This window comes from Conger conger, chromosome 6 (assembly GCF_963514075.1).
Source record: "Conger conger chromosome 6, fConCon1.1, whole genome shotgun sequence".
NCBI lineage: Eukaryota > Metazoa > Chordata > Actinopteri > Anguilliformes > Congridae > Conger > Conger conger.
The window spans coordinates 13652438-13669707 of record NC_083765.1 but is presented as its reverse complement, the minus strand read 5'-3'; the positions used below and the strand labels follow the sequence as shown (position 1 = coordinate 13669707).

Here is a 17270-nt window from a genome sequence, read left to right as displayed (position 1 = left end):
AAATGTACATGTAAATGTAGTCGTAGTATTTTTAAATGTTTTGTTCATCAGACTTATTTTAAATGATGTATTTGTGTTGGGTGTTTGTGCACGTTTGTTCATTTTTAGCCTGAGGTCCAAGTTCCCTCATGACGATGTGGTCACCAACCCCGGGTACGTGCTGAGCCCGGTCATCCCGCAGCGGGACATGAACGGTGACCGTGGCAGCAGCGTGAAGGTTTCCATAGAGATCCCAGGCTCCCTGGAGCCCGTCACGTTCACCTGCGACGGTAAGCAGGGCCGTCGGCTCCGTGCGGTAACGTGTTCCTGACCGCCTGGTTCACCTCCGCGCCTCCATCCAGTTTCTCCAGCTGCTCTCCACCCTGCCTGAGCAGTGCTGCTGTCATGGGCTCCTACGCTGTGCATTAAATGATAGAATTGCAATACCTTTTCTCTTTTTTTCTTCCAAAAGTGGACTGCCCTGATGTATTAATCGTTGAAGTATTGCTGCAGCCTCTGCTATCGATTCAGGTCGGTGCAGACAAGAACACGCAGTCTCACCAAGTAAGCTGTGGCTTCTGATCACGCCCCGCTCAGACTCACGCAGGGCGTGAAGACTCAGAGGAAGGCTCTCCATGCACAGCAGTGGACCAGCGCGGGGGTCTCTGGGGCATGATGAGACCCTCAGCAGACCAGCGTGGGGGTCTCTGGGGCATGATGAGACCCTCAGCAGACCAGCGCGGGGGTCTCTGGGGCATGATGAGACCCTCAGCAGACCAGCGTGGGGGTCTCTGGGGCATGATGAGACCCTCAGCAGACCAGCGTGGGGGTCTCTGGGGCATGATGAGACCCTCAGCAGACCAGCGTGGGGGTCTCTGGGGCATGATGAGACCCTCAGCAGACCAGCGCGGGGGTCTCTGGGGCATGATGAGACCCTCAGCAGACCAGCGTGGGGGTCTCTGGGGCATGATGAGACCCTCAGCAGACCAGCGTGGGGGTCTCTGGGGCATGATGAGACCCTCAGCAGACCAGCGTGGGGGTCTCTGGGGCATGATGAGACCCTCAGTGGACGAGCGCGGGGGTCTCTGGGGCATGATGAGACCCTCAGCGGACCAGCGTGGGGGGCTCTGGGGCATGATGAGACCATCTCAGCCCTCAGTTGTGTGATAGCCAGTGCTGTCACTCTGTGGGGCTGCCAGTGGCCCGTCAGGCCTGGTCCGGATTCAACACCCGACCAAGGGGCCCATCCGCTCCCTGAAACAGTGTCTTAAGAGTAGCCCTGCCCGGGTTTCACACGCAGGAAAAATAAAATTAATGCATGACCACTTCCCGTTTGAGTTGTGAAGAGTTTGGGGGAAATGGCTTGCTAGCTGCTTAGCGGATTGGGATGTTGCGTTGGGAGAAGTATATCTGGTTCATTTCTTTTTATTGTTTTCTTTTGGGGAGCTGACCATGTTCCTGCTCCTAGTCCACATTTACTGAAGCTGCTGGGCCTCTGCCTTGCTGGCCTGTTGGTGTGAAGTGTGTGTGTTCAGCCCTTCTTTAGTGTGTGTGTGTGTGTGTGTGTGTGTGGTGAGACCCAGAAGGGCTCTCCCAGAACAGGGCCGGTCCTCCAGTGTGACTCTGCGCTGGCCAGCGCTGGCAGCCAGTCAGCCCGGCCCTTTGTTGCGAGTAATTCATCTGTGAGGCGTTTTTATGCCGTGCCGCTCCTCATCTCTCAGGCGAGGGCCGCAGACCTTAAAGAATGTGTGCCTTTCCGAACAGAGGAGCGCCCGCGCTAAGCTACGCTACACATCGAGCGTCTCCGCTTCCCCGTACAGATGTCTGCCTGACGCAGGGCAGCACCCCCTCTGTACAGACCGGCTCTTCAACCACGAGTCCTGGCCATTCCGCAGAGCCCACCTGCTAATAAGGCCCACCTGTTCTTTTCTCATCATTCATTACACCTGTGTGACCATCTCTGTTCTGCATTCTGGGATGGGATGCAGTGTGTATCTGCCCTGAACAATTGCCTTCAGTTCTCTGAGAATGACCTGGCTTTAATTGTCTGAATGTCCGTCACGCACTTCGACCAGTGAGGCAATAGAGTTGGCACATCCAATTACCTCACACTGTGTAAGCTAATGAGGCCCTGTCTCTCTGACCAATGGGAATAAGCATGAGATTAGTGCTTGCCTGCTCTTGGCTGTGCTGCCATTTTATTTATTTCTGTTTACTTGTTTTTGTTTTTGTTTTATCACTTTGCGGTTCACTTTGAGTTGATATTAAGATTGAGTGAGGGTTTGGTGACAGTGTAGTGTGGGTTTAGTGGTGGTTCAATAGGGGTTGGGAGGTGGTTCAGTGCTGGTTTGGTGTTGGTTCAGTTGAGATTGGCGGTTGTTCTGGCTCAATAGGGATTTCCTGGCAGTTCAGTAGGGTTTCGGTGACTTTGTTAGTGGATTGGTGGCGGTTCAGTAGGGGTTGAATGGTGGTTTGTGAGGCGTTTAGTAGTGGTTTGTTATGGGCTTAGTGGTAGTTCGTTAGGGGTTTAGTGGCGATTGTTTATGGATTTAGTGCTGGTTTGTTACGGGTTTGTTGGATGTTCTGTAGGGGTTTGGTGGTGGTTTGTTGGGCGTTTGGTGGTGGTTTGTTAGGGGTTTGTTGGAGGTTCAGTGGGAGTTTAGTGGTGCTTTTTAGGGGTTTGTTGTATGTTCTGTAGGGGTTTGGTGGAGGCTCAGTAGGCATTTGGTGGAGGCTCAGTAGGCGTTTGGTGGAGGCTCTGTAGGCGTTTGGTGGAGGCTCAGTAGGGGTTTGGTGGAGGCTCAAGAGGGGTTTGATGGAGGCTCAGTAGGGGTTTGGTGGAGGCTGTGGGTGGAGGCTCAGTAGGGGTTTGATGGAGGCTCAGTAGGGGTTTGGTGGAGGCTCAGTAGGCGTTTGGTGGAGGCTCTGTAGGCGTTTGGTGGAGGCTCAGTAGGGGTTTGGTGGAGGCTCAGTAGGGGTTTGGTGGAGGCTCAAGAGGGGTTTGATGGAGGCTCAGTAGGGGTTTGGTGGAGGCTCAGTAGGGGTTTGGTGGAGGCTCAGTTGGGGTTTGATGGAGGCTCAGTAGGGGTTTGGTGGAGGCTCAGTTGGGGTTTGGTGGAGGCTCAGTTGGGGTTTGGTGGAGGCTCAGTTGGGGTTTGGTGGAGGCTCAGTAGGGGTTTGGTGGAGGCTCAGTTGGGGTTTGATGGAGGCTCAGTTGGGGTTTGGTGGAGGCTCAGTAGGGGTTTGGTGGAGGCTCAGTTGGGGTTTGGTGGAGGCTCAGTTGGGGTTTGGTGGAGGCTCAGTTGGGGTTTGGTGGAGGCTCAGTAGGGGTTTGGTGGAGGCTCAGTTGGGGTTTGATGGAGGCTCAGTTGGGGTTTGATGGAGGCTCAGTAGGGGTTTGGTGGAGGCTGTGGGTGGAGGCCCCAGCCTGCTGCTCCCTCTCCCTGAGCGATGGGGCAGTCGGCCCCCTCAGATCTGTTTCACTCATTAGAGCCTGACATTCCAGCGCCATGTGTGCAGTTTAACGGACATGGGTGGAGAGTTCCAGAACATATGCACCAGAAGATCTTGCTTGGTGTTTACTGCCATTGGGCTGTCCTCCAAATTGCCTCTGAACCTCTTCAAACAAGCCACAAAAACCACAACAGCCCCTTGAATTTTAACTGCTGCAGTCGTCTAGCTCGCAGCAGAGTGCAGTGTGCATGTGTGCTCTGGTGTCCCAGCACTTGGTATCTGCTGTTTGAGCTAGCACCCCGGTGAAATCACTTCCCTGGTACACATGCCACGAATGGGAAGGGCATAACTTTGATCTGTGCTCTGTAGACACATGAATGAGGCATGAGCGACTGGTCAGTGTTTGTTATCTCTGCCCCTGTCAGTAAGCTCTCTTTCACTCTCTTTTGCTTTCTCTCTCTCTCTCTCTCTCTCCTTTTTTCTTTGTGTTCTCATGTTTCTCTTTCGTTCTCTTTCCCTTTCTCAATCTTTCTCTCTCTTTCTTTCTTACACAGTGAGTTCCCCGGTGGAGCTGTTGATCATGCAGGCCCTGTGCTGGGTTCATGACGATCTGAACCAGGTCAACATCTCCAGCTACATCCTCAAAGTCTGTGGCCAAGAGGAAGCTCTGCAGAAGTGAGTCCCTTTAGCCCCCTTCCCCCTGGCCCTCACACACACACACACACACACACACACACACGGATGCACACACACATTCTCTGAAGGGGAACAGAGAGAGACTGAGGGAGAGAGCTGGGACAGAGAGAGGGAGAGCAGGAGAAGAGAGAGAGACATAGAGAGAGAGCAGGAAAAGAGAGAGGGAGAGAGAGAGAGCAGGAAAAGAGAGAGAGGGAGAGAGAGAGAGCAGGAAAAGAGGGAGAGACAGAGAGAGAGCAGGAAAAGAGAGAGGGAGAGACAGAGAGAGAGAGAGCAGGAAAAGAGAGAGAGAGGGAGAGACACAGAGAGAGCAGGAAAAGAGGGAGAGACAGAGAGAGCAGGAGAATAGAGAGAGGAAGAAAGGAAAGTGGTTTATAAACAAGGTCAATGCCAACATTCCACTCAGTGGGAACTATTTTTCTTAAGTTGTGTAAGGAAAATGTTGCCTTTTTGCTTTTTATCATGCAAAATCAATACTGGAAGAAATAAAATGACTTCGGCTGGTTTATTCTACAGCATCTTCAACAAGTTATTGTATTTTATTTTTTTATTTCTGCTGGAGACTTGTCTCCCCCTTGCATGTGTGTAGAAAATGTCGCTGGTGTGCTGTAATTCCACTCCTTTGTGAAGGGAGTAAAATCATTAGTCAGTTTCACTTTGTGTCACGGGAGCTTGGTCATGGTATTTTTCATGTGCGTGCACGCTTACATTGTCCTGGATGAATTTGGCAGGCGCACCAGAAATGCCGGAACTTCTTGATGAGGATGTTTTTCCTTCCCGGTGTGTACTTTCACAATCAGCCTGAGTTAGGGAAGGAGACAGGAGGCGCTTTATGTTAGGAGGAGGGTTTAAAGGACAAGGCCACTGGGTTACAGCACCTCCCCAATCACCTAGCCACGGTGCCTCCCTCCCTTCCTTTCACCCCCTTCTGAAATGAGGCTTATTCTGCGTGGACACTAACGTGTGCACTGAGCACGTATGTTGTTGGTGTACAACGGAGTGCACAGCTTGTGGTGTACATATGGTGATTCACCAGTGCGTATACTTCCTTGTGAACATGCAGCATTATGCCCTGGGTTCAAACCTGCTGTCCTTTGGACATGCAGTCCTCAACCTGAACCCCCCGTTGTGTCACTGGAGTTTCCTGTCCCCCTGTTCTCTCTGTAAACACAGCCGTGACTGTGCTGCTCTGTTCTCTCAGTAAACGCAGTTGTGACTGTGCTGTTCTATTCCTTCAGTAAACACAGTTGTGACTGTGCTGCTCTGTTCTCTCAGTAAACAGTTGTGACTGTGCTGCTCTGTTCTCTCAGTAAACAGTTGTGACTGTGCTGCTCTGTTCTCTCAGTAAACAGTTGTGACTGTGCTGCTCTGTTCTCTCAGTAAGCACAGTTGTGACTGTGCTGCTCTGTTCTCTCAGTAAGCACAGTTGTGACTGTGCTGCTCTGTTCTCTCAGTAAGCACAGTTGTGACTGTGCTGCTTTGTTCTCTCAGTAAGCACAGTTGTGACTGTGCTGCTTGTTCTCTCAGTAAACACAGTTGTGACTGTGCTGCTCTGTTCTCTCAGTAAGCACAGTTGTGACTGTGCTGCTTTGTTCTCTCAGTAAGCACAGCTGTGACTGTGCTGCTCTGTTCTCTCAGTAAGCACAGTTGTGACTGTGCTGCTCTGTTCTCTCAGTAAGCACAGCTGTGACTGTGCTGCTCTGTTCTCTCAGTAAGCACAGTTGTGACTGTACTGCCCTGTTCTCTCAGTAAGCACAGCCTCGGCAGCCATGAGTACGTTCAGGACTGCAGGAAATGGGAGGCGGAGATCAAACTGCAACTGCTCTCCCAGGACACCATCCGCAGAGACCTCGCCCGCACGGTGAGTCACCACACACACACACACACACAAACACATGCACCAGGCCTGTCACAGCTGAATACCGCACCTCACACACACACCAGGCCTGTCACTGCTCCACATAAACCCCACCTCACACACACACACACACACGCACACACGCACCAGGTCTGTCAATGCTGAATGCCCCTCCTCGTGCTCATACACGCCTGTTACAGCCCAAAACCCTGCCACAGCCCTACATAAATCCAACTTCCTCATTCTTCTCTCCTCGTGACATACATGGTCACTGCAGACCAATGCCATGCTACGTTTTTGTTTTTGCAGTGAGAGCAGGTCTGTTTTGTGTGTGTGTTATACACAGGTGAGAGCAGGTCTGTTTTGTGTGTGTATCTTATACACGGGTGAGAGCAGGTGTGTTTTGTGTGTGTGTGTGTGTGTGTGTTATACACAGGTGAGAGCAGGTTTGTTTTGTGTGTGTGTGTGTGTATGTTATACACAGGTGAGAGCAGGTGTGTTTTGTGTGTGTGTGTCTTATACACAGGTGGAGGATGATTCTGCCCCTATCCATCTGGAGAAATACCTCTGCCACATAGAGAGACCTTTTAAGGAGACCATCTCCAGGTAGGAGTGCTCTGGTTAATGGAAGACCTCAACCACATCTGCAGGCATCGGGATCCCTGCTCATGTGTGTGTTTCTCTGCTCTTATTCAGACAGAGCCTCAGCGATTACCTGGATGGCTATCACAATCAAGTCAGCGCATGCCTGCAGAATGAGGTAGACCTTTCCGTTTCTGCCTTTAACTGGAGGAACCCGCACACTTCCTTCAGTGATAACATCAACAGTTGGCACAGTGCAGTTTGAAGACAGTTTAGTTTGACGAAACCCAACTTTTCTGCCTTTCTTTTTTTAACCTCCTCTCCCCAGAACACTCAATATAAGACAGTGGACCTGGTGGTCCAGAGTGGGAAGAATATGTGCTGTGTTCTGGATGAGGTTGAGACCCTGGCCATCACGGAGGCAGTGAAGAAGGTCAAACGCTCTGTCAACCTCCCCAGAACCAAGGCCTCGGAGGTGAGACGTCCTGTCTGGGCCCTTTCTCACACATCCTTTCCTCCTTTTCCACCTCACATGGGCTCAGCGCACTGCCTCATTTAAACTATCCTCAATGTTGGCTCAAAAACTCAATCGGGTTTAAAATGTGGTTTAAATAGATTTTTTTAAGGATGGTTGCCTACATAAATCCGTAATATGGTGAACACGATGCATAAACATAAACATTTTTTTGACTTTATTAGTCATCTATATTTATATGTTGTTGCACAGCCCTAGTTGGTGTGCTAATATAAAGAGAAGGACATTTAGTGGTATTAAATTAGACATTAGAAATGTTGAAGGTGATGTCTCAGAAACGATTCTTTCTCTCTTCCAGGGTTCTGCAAAATCCTCAGGTGGCTCTACGAATGGTAAGCACCAGCAGTGTCTTTCTATCTGGAGCTGATCCTTGGGTGTATTGTTGGGCAGCAGTCTGACCCTGAATCTGCATCCCCACCAAGTCGGCTGACAGCCCTCCCCCTGACCTCTGACCCCCAGGCTGTGTCGGCCCTGTGGAGGAGAGCCTGGCCGGGCTGACTGCGGCGATACACGATCTGGCCACGCTCTACCTCCGCTCCTTCTGCCCCATCGTATCCCAGCAGGCCGAGCGGCGGCCCCGGGAGGGCCGCAGCAGCAAGGAGGCGTCGGGCACCACGGACCACCTGCAGTTCACCCTGTTCGCCGTGCACGGCATCCCCAACGCCTGGGTCAGCAGGTACTGCCCGCGCCCCCTTCTGGAGTCCTGTCCGGGCCGCGGCAGCGAGCTTCATCCCGGAGCCCCTTAGAAGGACGGCCAAGTCTCAGTACAATAGGGTGACCCCTTTCACGGGCCCTGAAGGTTGCAGTGCTGTGGCTCTTTCGCACACGTGTGTTTGGAATCTTGTTCGTAGCAGGCCGCCATTTTCTATTTGTCTGTTTGTGACAGTATGAATATGTAGTAAAGGACTATATTGATTCCTTTTTGCTGAGGACACCGTGGGAGTCCTCTGGAGACCCCAGGGGTTTTCTGGACACTCATTTCTCATGGGCTCCCTCTCTAAAAGGAGGCTGGGCACTGTGAGCCATGCCTCATGTCTGGCTGGATTTTCTTCTTTATCTTTGCTTTTTAGTCCCTGGGTGAGGGAGTGTTAGTCACATGACCCTTTTACAGTGCGTGCACTCAGTTTCATGGTTCCAAAGCTCTCTTGTCTTTGTCTACATCATCCAATAAAAGTCTTTTCATTACGTAGTCCACTCCAGTATGGTACATTTTTTTTATTTGGTTACGTTTATCGCTTTCTGTTGTAAATCCCATTTAAACTGACTAAGACTGATGTGATTTTGCAGCTCTGTGAAAACTCATTAGGCTGACAAGTCTTCAGTGGGAATTAGTCTAAACGCGTATTTGCCCGTGTTATGCACAACATGCCAACAGAACAGCTGCCTGACATGGAAAGAAGCTTTGTGTCTCTGCATCTTGAGTCTCTTTGGCTCAGTTGTCCAGCTCTGTCTCACTCCCATGTCTGCAATAAGCAGGAGTGATCTCCACGCCCAGTAGCTGTAGCGAGGTACAGGGGTGCTGCCCTCTCTTATTTCAGGGGGGGAAAAAAAGCCCTTTGTGGAAACCCCACTGCATTCTCTGGCTGTTCTGTGAGACATACCAGCCAGGGGCTTGGTTCCCCTGGTCCCAGGGCCAGCCACGATTTTAAAATTAACCAGAGAGTGGTTAATAATAGGCCTCCTCCCCTGCCTCACTGCCAGATGCTATTTATAACCTTGAAACTCTGAGAGTTTAGCAACGTCATTTAGCGCAGCTCCAAAAATACTCTGTTAAAGGGATGAGAATAGATCTCCAGTGAGGCCCAGGCCTCCAGTCACTTGTAATTAAGTGTCATCTGAAGTCGTGATTTATGCAGTGCTGTGTGCGGTAACTGCACCACATCAGTGTGAGGCAGAGAAAGTGAGGTAATCCTAGTAGAGTCTGTTAGTGGAATTATTATCATCATATTTGGATCATCATACCTTAAAAACCCCTGGGAAAAAGAGTTATTTTAATCCATTTCATATTTTATTATTTTGTCTTATTTGGTTTGGCAATGTTTGTGCAAGCTGAATTTAAATGTGTGTTGGTGTGTTTTGCAGTTATGAGAAGTACTACCTCATGTGCGCTCTGACCCACAATGGAAGAAACCTGTTCAAGCCGGTTCAGTCCAAGAAAGTCGGCACATACAAGAGCTTCTTCTACCACATCAAATGGGACGAACTGTAAGAGGTCCTTCTTTACTGTCAAGAAGAGGCAACCGAATAAAACACAGCAACAGATTTGATATTTATCAGGCCTTGATTAATGCTGGTTTTGCTGCAGTCGAGCTGAATATGCTTATCACTTGATGATTTCATGAGTGATTATGCTGCCGGTATAGCTCATTCTAGCACTTGACCATGTCTTTCCTAGCAGTTGTAGAATTTAACAATACTTCTTCCTTAATGGTGTTAATCAACAATTTCTGTAGTCAGTGCTGCATTTATCTATCTATATCAATGCAATTATGTGCTTGCTCTCTGGTAAGTAAATTAAATGTTAAATTGATATGTAAAATGAGTTTTTTTTGTACAGGATAAATTTCCCAATTGCTGTTGCCCTGCTGCCGTTGGAGTCGATGCTGATCCTTTCTCTGTACGGGATACTCAACCAGAACGCCACCAACTCCCCCGACTCCAACAAACAGCGCAAGGGCCCCGAGCTGCTGGGGAAGGCCTCCGTGCCCCTCTTTAACTTCCAACGGCAAGTCTCCTCACGCTCTGTGTCTTCTGCCAGGGATGGTGACATGTTGCAGGAGCTGGGTTGAAATGGTATTTGATTTTGGATTCAAACACTTTTCTGCATTTGACTAAGCTTGCCTGGTGTATTGGAACAAATTAAATCCCAAAAGTTTACACTCTTCCTTGCAGGCTCAAATGCGCCTGGCAAGATCATTAGAGCACAGAAAACTATTTGAATCCAAAACAAATACCGATTGAACCCAGATCTGTCAGCTATTGTGGGCGAAGTCTCTGGGTCATGAGTAGTCAGGGCCTCTTGCTCTTGTAGGCACGTGTGAGGGTGGGTTCTCTGGTGCCTACATGGGCGGGGTCTCTGGTGCCTATGTGGATAGGGTCTCTGGTGCCTATGTGGATAGGGTCTCTGGTGCCTATGTGGATGGGGTCTCTGGTGCCTATGTGGATGGGGTCTCTGGTGCCTATGTGGATGGGGTCTCTGGTGCCCATGTGGATAGGGTCTCTGGTGCCTATGTGGATGGGGTCTCTGGTGCCTATGTGGATGGGGTCTCTGGTGCCTATGTGGATGGGGTCTCTGGTGCCTATGTAGATAGGGTCTCTGGTGCCTATGTGGATGGGGTCTCTGGTGCCTATGTGGATGGGGTCTCTGGTGCCTATGTGGGGGGGGGTCTCTGGTGCCTACGTAGATGGGGTCTCTGATGTGTGCTATGTTTCAGGGTGCTGGCGCAGGGGACCAAGCTGCTCCCCCTGTGGGCCCCCCTCCCTGGCCCCGCGAGGCGGAAGACCCAGACCGAGAGGATCATCCTGCAGGTTTCTCTCACTCACTCTTCCTACACCCCTGCACTGCTTACTTCAGTCCTACTGCCTGGAGCCGTAATGGCCGTCCATTTCCCCCCAAGTGCGGTTTACACTCTGGTTCATGTTAATCTGCAGTGAGCACAGATTAGCTGCTCCTCCAATATTCACCAAAACCCTGTTCCTTATCTAAGCCATACTGTGTACTAGAGGAGAGATGCCACATTGCTCGCAGTTCACTGAGCTGCAGTCAGTCAGCTGTGGCACTGAGCACGCTGACAAACTGCATGTCTAGGCAGTTGTAATGTAATGTAATGGAGTCCAGCTTGCTCCTGTGGCAAGAGAATATACAGACTAAGCCCATTCTCAAAAGTTCTTAAAAGTTGTGAGCTGTGAAGGTTATATTTATTATTTAAAGATCCTACCCGTTCCTGCCTGCAGGTTGATTTCCCCACCCCAGCCCTGGACGTCCAATACGTGGGGCCCCAGCCGGCCAGCTGCCCCGACCCCCAGTCCCTGGAGCACCTGGATCCAGACCTGAAGAGGCGCGCTGAAAAGCTGTGTGGCAGAGCCTCTACTTTCGGGTGTGTAACTGCCCCCCGCCCCACGTGTGACAGGGGCCAAAATGAGAAGCGCTGATTATTGGCACATTTCCTGCGGTTTGAAAACGGGAGCGTGTGGTCAGAGCAGGGGGATGTGCTTGCAACTGGGCGTGTGTGGTCCCACCACCCCCTGGAGAGTGTGATTACTTCAGTTGCCTGGAGACGTGGGTCTTCAGCTCAGTGAGCAAATGGGATTGTTTATTGTTTATAATGTTACACCAGTCCCACACACCCACAAACCGACTCATTCTGGACCTGGAGGAAGTTCAGGTGCTTCTGCAGAAAGCAGGTGTGATTAATCCTGTTAAACATATGCCTTGCTCCTTTGTAAACCCTTTTCCAAAACCGTAATAGAAAATGTATCCAATGTTCCAAAATTGGGAAGAAAAAGTTAAGCTAAATTGAAGGCATTAAAATTGGTCAAAGCGGTGTCAGTGTTCTCCGAAACATGCCCCAGCTAGTTGAAATAATTTTCAGAAGGAAAGTTGGAATTTTGTGAAGTTAAGGGGAAAAAAGTGCTGAACGCTCTGCCTCACATTTTTATGGTGGATGGAAGTATCCCGGGTTTACAGTTGTGAGCGGTGTTGGGTTTCAGGCCTGAAATGCCAAAGGTTCTTTCACTGTTTCCAGCGTAGCAGACAAGCCGAGTCACTTGACCGTGCCAGAACAGGGGGAGTGTGATGCGTGACCTGGCCTTAGCCTTATCCGTGCTGTGAACATAACTGCCTCATTCCTTCTAGGAACCTTTCAATACTTCATTCAACCTTATTAATTTAACTCCATTGTAAACAGAAACTGAACACCCCCCCCACCCACCCATGAACTTACCCAGAATGCCTTTCCCCAGGCTGACGCGGGCGGAGCGGCAGCTCCTGTGGGACTCCCGACACCACTGCCGTGCCTTCGACGGCAGCCTGCCCAAGATCCTGGCCAGTGCCCCCAGCTGGGACTGGGGCAGCATGGGGGAGATCCACGCCCTGCTCCACCACTGGCCCCCGCTGCCCCCCGTCTCCGCCCTGGAGCTGCTCGACTCCAAGTGCGTCACGTGACTAACACGGCGCCTCCCACTCCTTCTCAGCACTTTATTCATTTCTCTGCCAGCATTTAATACTAAATATGCTGCTAGGTTTGTGAATAAGGTAGAATAGTTGGCTATGTAGTGCATTTCAGTACAGTTGATTCTAGCAATTGTGTAAGCTATTATTAGAGTAAAGATGTTGTAGTTCCTCCATATAAAGAGCACTGTAAAGGGGGTGTGGGGGGAGCTAGGTGACTGACAGGGGCCCTCAAAAATATTAGAACATTGGAGTTTCTGGAATAGTGGGGCCCAATATCAGATCTTTTCATTGGCCCGAAAATCCCTGGTGGTGCCCCTGGGTTTTTGTGGAGCTGCTTTTCACTGGCTCTAGTGGGGAATTCACACTTGAAAACCAAGTGAGTGAGATTCCTACCAGTGACTACCATTCAAATGTTTAAGAGGCTGTGAAGAACAAGTAAAGTCCTGCACACCTTGCGGGGGAGTGAGACGCAGTCATGACAACCTTTTGTGTGTGAGGGGAGCAGGTGTACATGCTGGTCCTGCAGTGGAGAGGGTAATCAGTGCGCATTCCCTGCGGCAGGTTTGCGGACACAGAGGTGCGGAGCATGGCTGTCGCCTGGATAGAGGACAGCAGTGATGATGAGCTCACTCATTATCTGCCCCAGCTGGTGCAGGTAAACTAGCCTCCTTCATCTGTCTCTGGTCTCTGAATCCCCACAGTCATTATACACACCTGTACTTCCACCATTTTATTGTTATATAAAAAGAGTAAGAAATATGACTTCAATTGCTGCCATTGTAATTGTTTGTAATTTTTGCATTGAGATACCGTGTTTGTCGCACAGTGAACTTGCGTCGTCAGACATAGGTTTTTTCAAGGGACTGATGATCAGTCCTTATGTCTTGCAGGCTTTGAAATTTGAGTGTCATTTGAAGAATGCTTTGGTGATGTTTCTTCTGTCTCGAGCTCAAGGCAACATCAACATCGCTCATCACTTGTACTGGTGAGTATTTGCACACGTGTCCCTGTTGCTTACCTGAAAGTGGCCTTTACATCATAATTTGATGTTTGAGTCTAGTCCTTTGTAAAAGTGCATGTGTGTGTGGGGCGCGCGTCCATGGATGTGTGTGTCTCCTGCCAGGCTCTTGCGGGACGCGGTGCAGGACCCCTGTTTCGGCGCGCGCTACGAAAGCATTTTGGGGGTTCTTCTGTGCCTGTGTGGGGCGGGGCTGCGGGCTGAGCTGGATAAGCAGACCAGGCTGGTGCAGCTGCTGGGATCGCTGGCTGAGAAGGTGCGGCAGGCCAGCAGCTCCTCGCGACAGGTACGAGACAAGGACCCGCAGCAACACCGGCTGTCGTGTGAATGTGTGTGAATGAGACGGGGTGCCAAAAATGGGTCCCTGAGGGACGGTGATCCCATGTTATAGCACTGCATGGTGCATTTATGTGTATATCTCTAGAAGTTTTCAGCCACTTCTACCCCGTTTCCTTACAACAAAGCCCTGTACCAACTTCCCTGATACAGCCCAAGAATATGGAAAATTCAAATGAATTAATTCTATAATGAATTATTAAAAAAATATGAACCACTCTGTATGTGCTGACATTTTATTAATTTCTCTTTTTCCATTTTCCATTTCCATCTATTCCCAGAACTGTACAGAAATACATTATTCAGACGTAATATTGAAATAGGAACGAGGCTATTGTGAGAAATTAATAATGCATGTTTGAGGGGAACGTCCTCACCCCGCTGTGCTGTGAATGCGGCCCTTCATGGGAGTCTTGGGTCTGGGTGGGTCTGTGATGGTCTGTGATGGTCTGTGATGGTCTGGGTGGGTCTGTGATGGTCTGTGATGGTCTGTGTTGCAGGCTGTGCTCCAGGACGGTCTGGAGAGAGCACAGTCCTTCTTCCACAAGCACAGCTGTCGCCTCCCCCTCAGCCCCGGCCTGGTGGCCAAGGAGCTCAACATCAAGGTGAGCCTCCCGCTGCCATGGGCCGCCCTGTCAGCACGGCTGGCGGCGTCTTCCCACACTACGTCTCATTTGTCTTTTTAAGCTGCCTTAATCGAATCAAATTTGAGTGCGTTTGTTCAAATCTAGTTCAAATTTCTGAAGTTGTTGGGCGACATGGCTCAGGCAGTAAGAGCAGTCGTCTGGTAGTCGGAGGGTTGCCGGTTCAATCCCTCCCCCGGGCTGTGTCAAAGTGTCCCTGAGCAAGTCACCTAACCCCCAAATGCTCCTGACGAGCTGGTCGGGGCCTTGCATGGCAGCCAATCGCCGTCGGTGTGCGAGTGTGTGAGTGTGTGTATGAATGGGTGAATGGAGAAGCATCAATTGTACAGCGCTTTGGATAAAGGCGCTATATAAATTCCTGCCATTTACCATTTACCATTTGTTGCCGAGTTGCTTAGAAGGCCAAATGTATGTACTGTACCAATGAGGTTAATTTCACCCTTCGTTGTTTGCAGCATGGCTACATGAGTATCAGTTAATTTGTATTGATAAATGTGTTTCATTTTGAGAAACACTATTTCTTGCTGTTTGGATTTCCGGCGAGTTTACTAAATAATGGGCTGCATTTGCTTACTTGCATTAGTGTGTCTGATTAATGTGTAACGTATTTAACATTTCCCGACTAGCTATTTTGTATTTGCCGTTATCTCCTCAGTGCAGAACTGTTACACGCCCGGTCTAACCGATGATGTTAACCTGATATTTAAGTGCCTTCCAGACGCACTTTCTTTTAAGACGGTTGCCTAGTTACCGCCAGAGGTGTCTAGGAAAAACGCGGGGGGGCCGTGCCCTTCTGTTTGGTTTCCTGCCTCCGGTACTCCAGTACTGCACCGCTGTCTGCTCAGGGACTGGGCCTGCTGCTGTGCCCTGTGTTTGAAACCCTGCAGTGAATTCCTGAAAGGCCGTGGTCTCAGTCTGTACCAGCACACTCCACATACACACACACACACACACACACACTCTCGCTCTGTTACACACAAAGTTACAGTATTGTTTGCGGTCCGCACCTTCCAGGCAAATTTCTCACAGTTGTGGAACTATGTTGAGCTGAGCCAGAGCTATTTGACCCCCAGACATCTACTAAGCAAGTGTCCTTGGCCATCATGAATTCTTTGCATTATTGCATGCCTGGAGTCGTGACTACATGAAACGAGGCTACATCGATTGTCCTTAGGCCTGCTCCTTCTTCAACTCCAACGCCGTGCCCCTGAAGATCGCTCTGGTCAATGCCGACCCACTGGGAGAAGAGATCAATGTCATGTTCAAGGTAAGAGCTTGTGGGGGCTTGGGATTAATGCAGGCCTTGATGACACGGTAATAAATCATTAGCATTCAGAGACGTTGCACTTGTTTACAAATCAGATGTGATACATGTACATTTAAATGACTGGAATGACCATTATTTGGTATAAAATGGTTGGTTAAACTTGCTAATATTGGTTCCTCAAAAAATGTTGAGTTTGTGCTATTTTGTGTTGTGCTATTTAATATAACTTTTTGTTTTTTGTATCTAAACCCATCGCCATTAAATTATGTGAAAGTGAAGTTCATATTTAGGCATTGCTGAGCTGTGAGCAGGTTAAGCATAATTACTTGTGTCATCTGAACCGTCAGTGACTGCATTTGGGTTGACTCTTTATTGAGCAGTTGAATACTGGCTGTTACTGGCTGCACTGTCTGTATGCCCCCTGGTGGCATAAGTATGAAATCACAGTGCTTTTCACAAAAAGGCCAAACCTTTACTCCCATTTGTGTAATTAACACAGAGATTTTGAAATGGCTTTTAGATGCGTGCTTTGTTGGTTGGATTTGGGTGGGTACTGAGCGTGTGTGATTGACAGGTGGGGGAGGACCTGAGACAGGACATGCTGGCTCTGCAGATGATCCGGATCATGGACCGCATCTGGCTGCAGGAGGGCCTGGACCTGCGCATCGTCAACTTTAAGTGCATCTCCACCGGCAAAGACCGAGGTACTGCTCAGGCTCCAATCTCCACTGGTAACACTCCACCATCAACACCAGGGTGTGTTGTAACTGTCTATAATAACATCTCTCCCAATAACACCAGGCATCACTCAGTCTGCACTCCACCAACAACACCAGGGCATGCTGTAACTGTCTATAATAACATCTCTACCAATAACACCAGGCATCACTGAGTCTACACTCCACCAACAACACCAGGGCGTGCTGTAACTGTCTATAATAACATCTCTCCCAATAACACCAGGCATCACTCAGTCTGCACTCCACCAACAACACCAGGGTGTGCTGTAACTGTCTATAATAACATCTCTACCAATAACACCAGACATCACTCAGTCTACACTCCACCAACAACACCAGGCATCCCTCACAGTCTATACTCCACCAATAACACCAGACATCACTCACTGTCTACATTCACATCTCTCCCAATAACACCAGACATCCCTCACAGTCTACATCACTCACAGTCTACATTCACATCTCCAACAATAACACCATATATCACTCAGTCTACTCTGCACACACAATCAACTGGACATGGTTGTTGAACTAGACTGGATTTGCCCACAAGTACATCTGCACTCCTGTGCACTGATGTCCACAGGTAACACCAGCTCATGCACCAATCGCATTTCACCAGGCGAAGATAAGCACTCCTTGTGCCCCAGTGACATTTGACAAACATGAGACATTCATACATCCACTGCATTTCAACAATAAGGGTTAGATACAGCTCGTATTGAAAACCTGTTTAAATTGAGCCCATCATTTGTTCACAAACTCGGTCACATTTCTGCCCTAGCACACAGTTCATCATGGGATTTTTAGACCACCTGTAATGATGATGATGATGATGATGATGATGATAATAATAATATAGTTATTTTAGCTGATAGTTTTATCCTGACTGACTTACAGTTGATTCGACTAAGCAGGGGACAATCCCCCCTGGAGCAATGCAGGGTTAAAGCCCAAATTCTGTGGGGATCTTATAGTGTCTACATCGG

The 17270-nt window shown here is 49.4% G+C and overlaps 1 protein-coding gene across 1 annotated transcript in view; it reads left to right on the top strand.

Annotated features, from left to right (window-relative positions):
- Positions 1-17270, top strand: part of pik3c2a (phosphatidylinositol-4-phosphate 3-kinase, catalytic subunit type 2 alpha) — a 38149-nt gene that overhangs the window by 12175 nt on the left and 8704 nt on the right. The window contains exons 4-22 of the mRNA XM_061244637.1: positions 109-269; positions 3987-4107; positions 5878-5989; positions 6513-6592; positions 6683-6746; positions 6897-7043; positions 7402-7435; positions 7563-7779; positions 9186-9308; positions 9661-9828; positions 10538-10631; positions 11058-11200; positions 12066-12254; positions 12838-12931; positions 13167-13261; positions 13400-13580; positions 14131-14235; positions 15449-15541; positions 16116-16245. Coding sequence (XP_061100621.1) covers positions 109-269; positions 3987-4107; positions 5878-5989; positions 6513-6592; positions 6683-6746; positions 6897-7043; positions 7402-7435; positions 7563-7779; positions 9186-9308; positions 9661-9828; positions 10538-10631; positions 11058-11200; positions 12066-12254; positions 12838-12931; positions 13167-13261; positions 13400-13580; positions 14131-14235; positions 15449-15541; positions 16116-16245 — 2351 coding nt within the window. The remainder of the gene's footprint in view (positions 1-108; positions 270-3986; positions 4108-5877; positions 5990-6512; positions 6593-6682; positions 6747-6896; positions 7044-7401; positions 7436-7562; positions 7780-9185; positions 9309-9660; positions 9829-10537; positions 10632-11057; positions 11201-12065; positions 12255-12837; positions 12932-13166; positions 13262-13399; positions 13581-14130; positions 14236-15448; positions 15542-16115; positions 16246-17270) is intronic.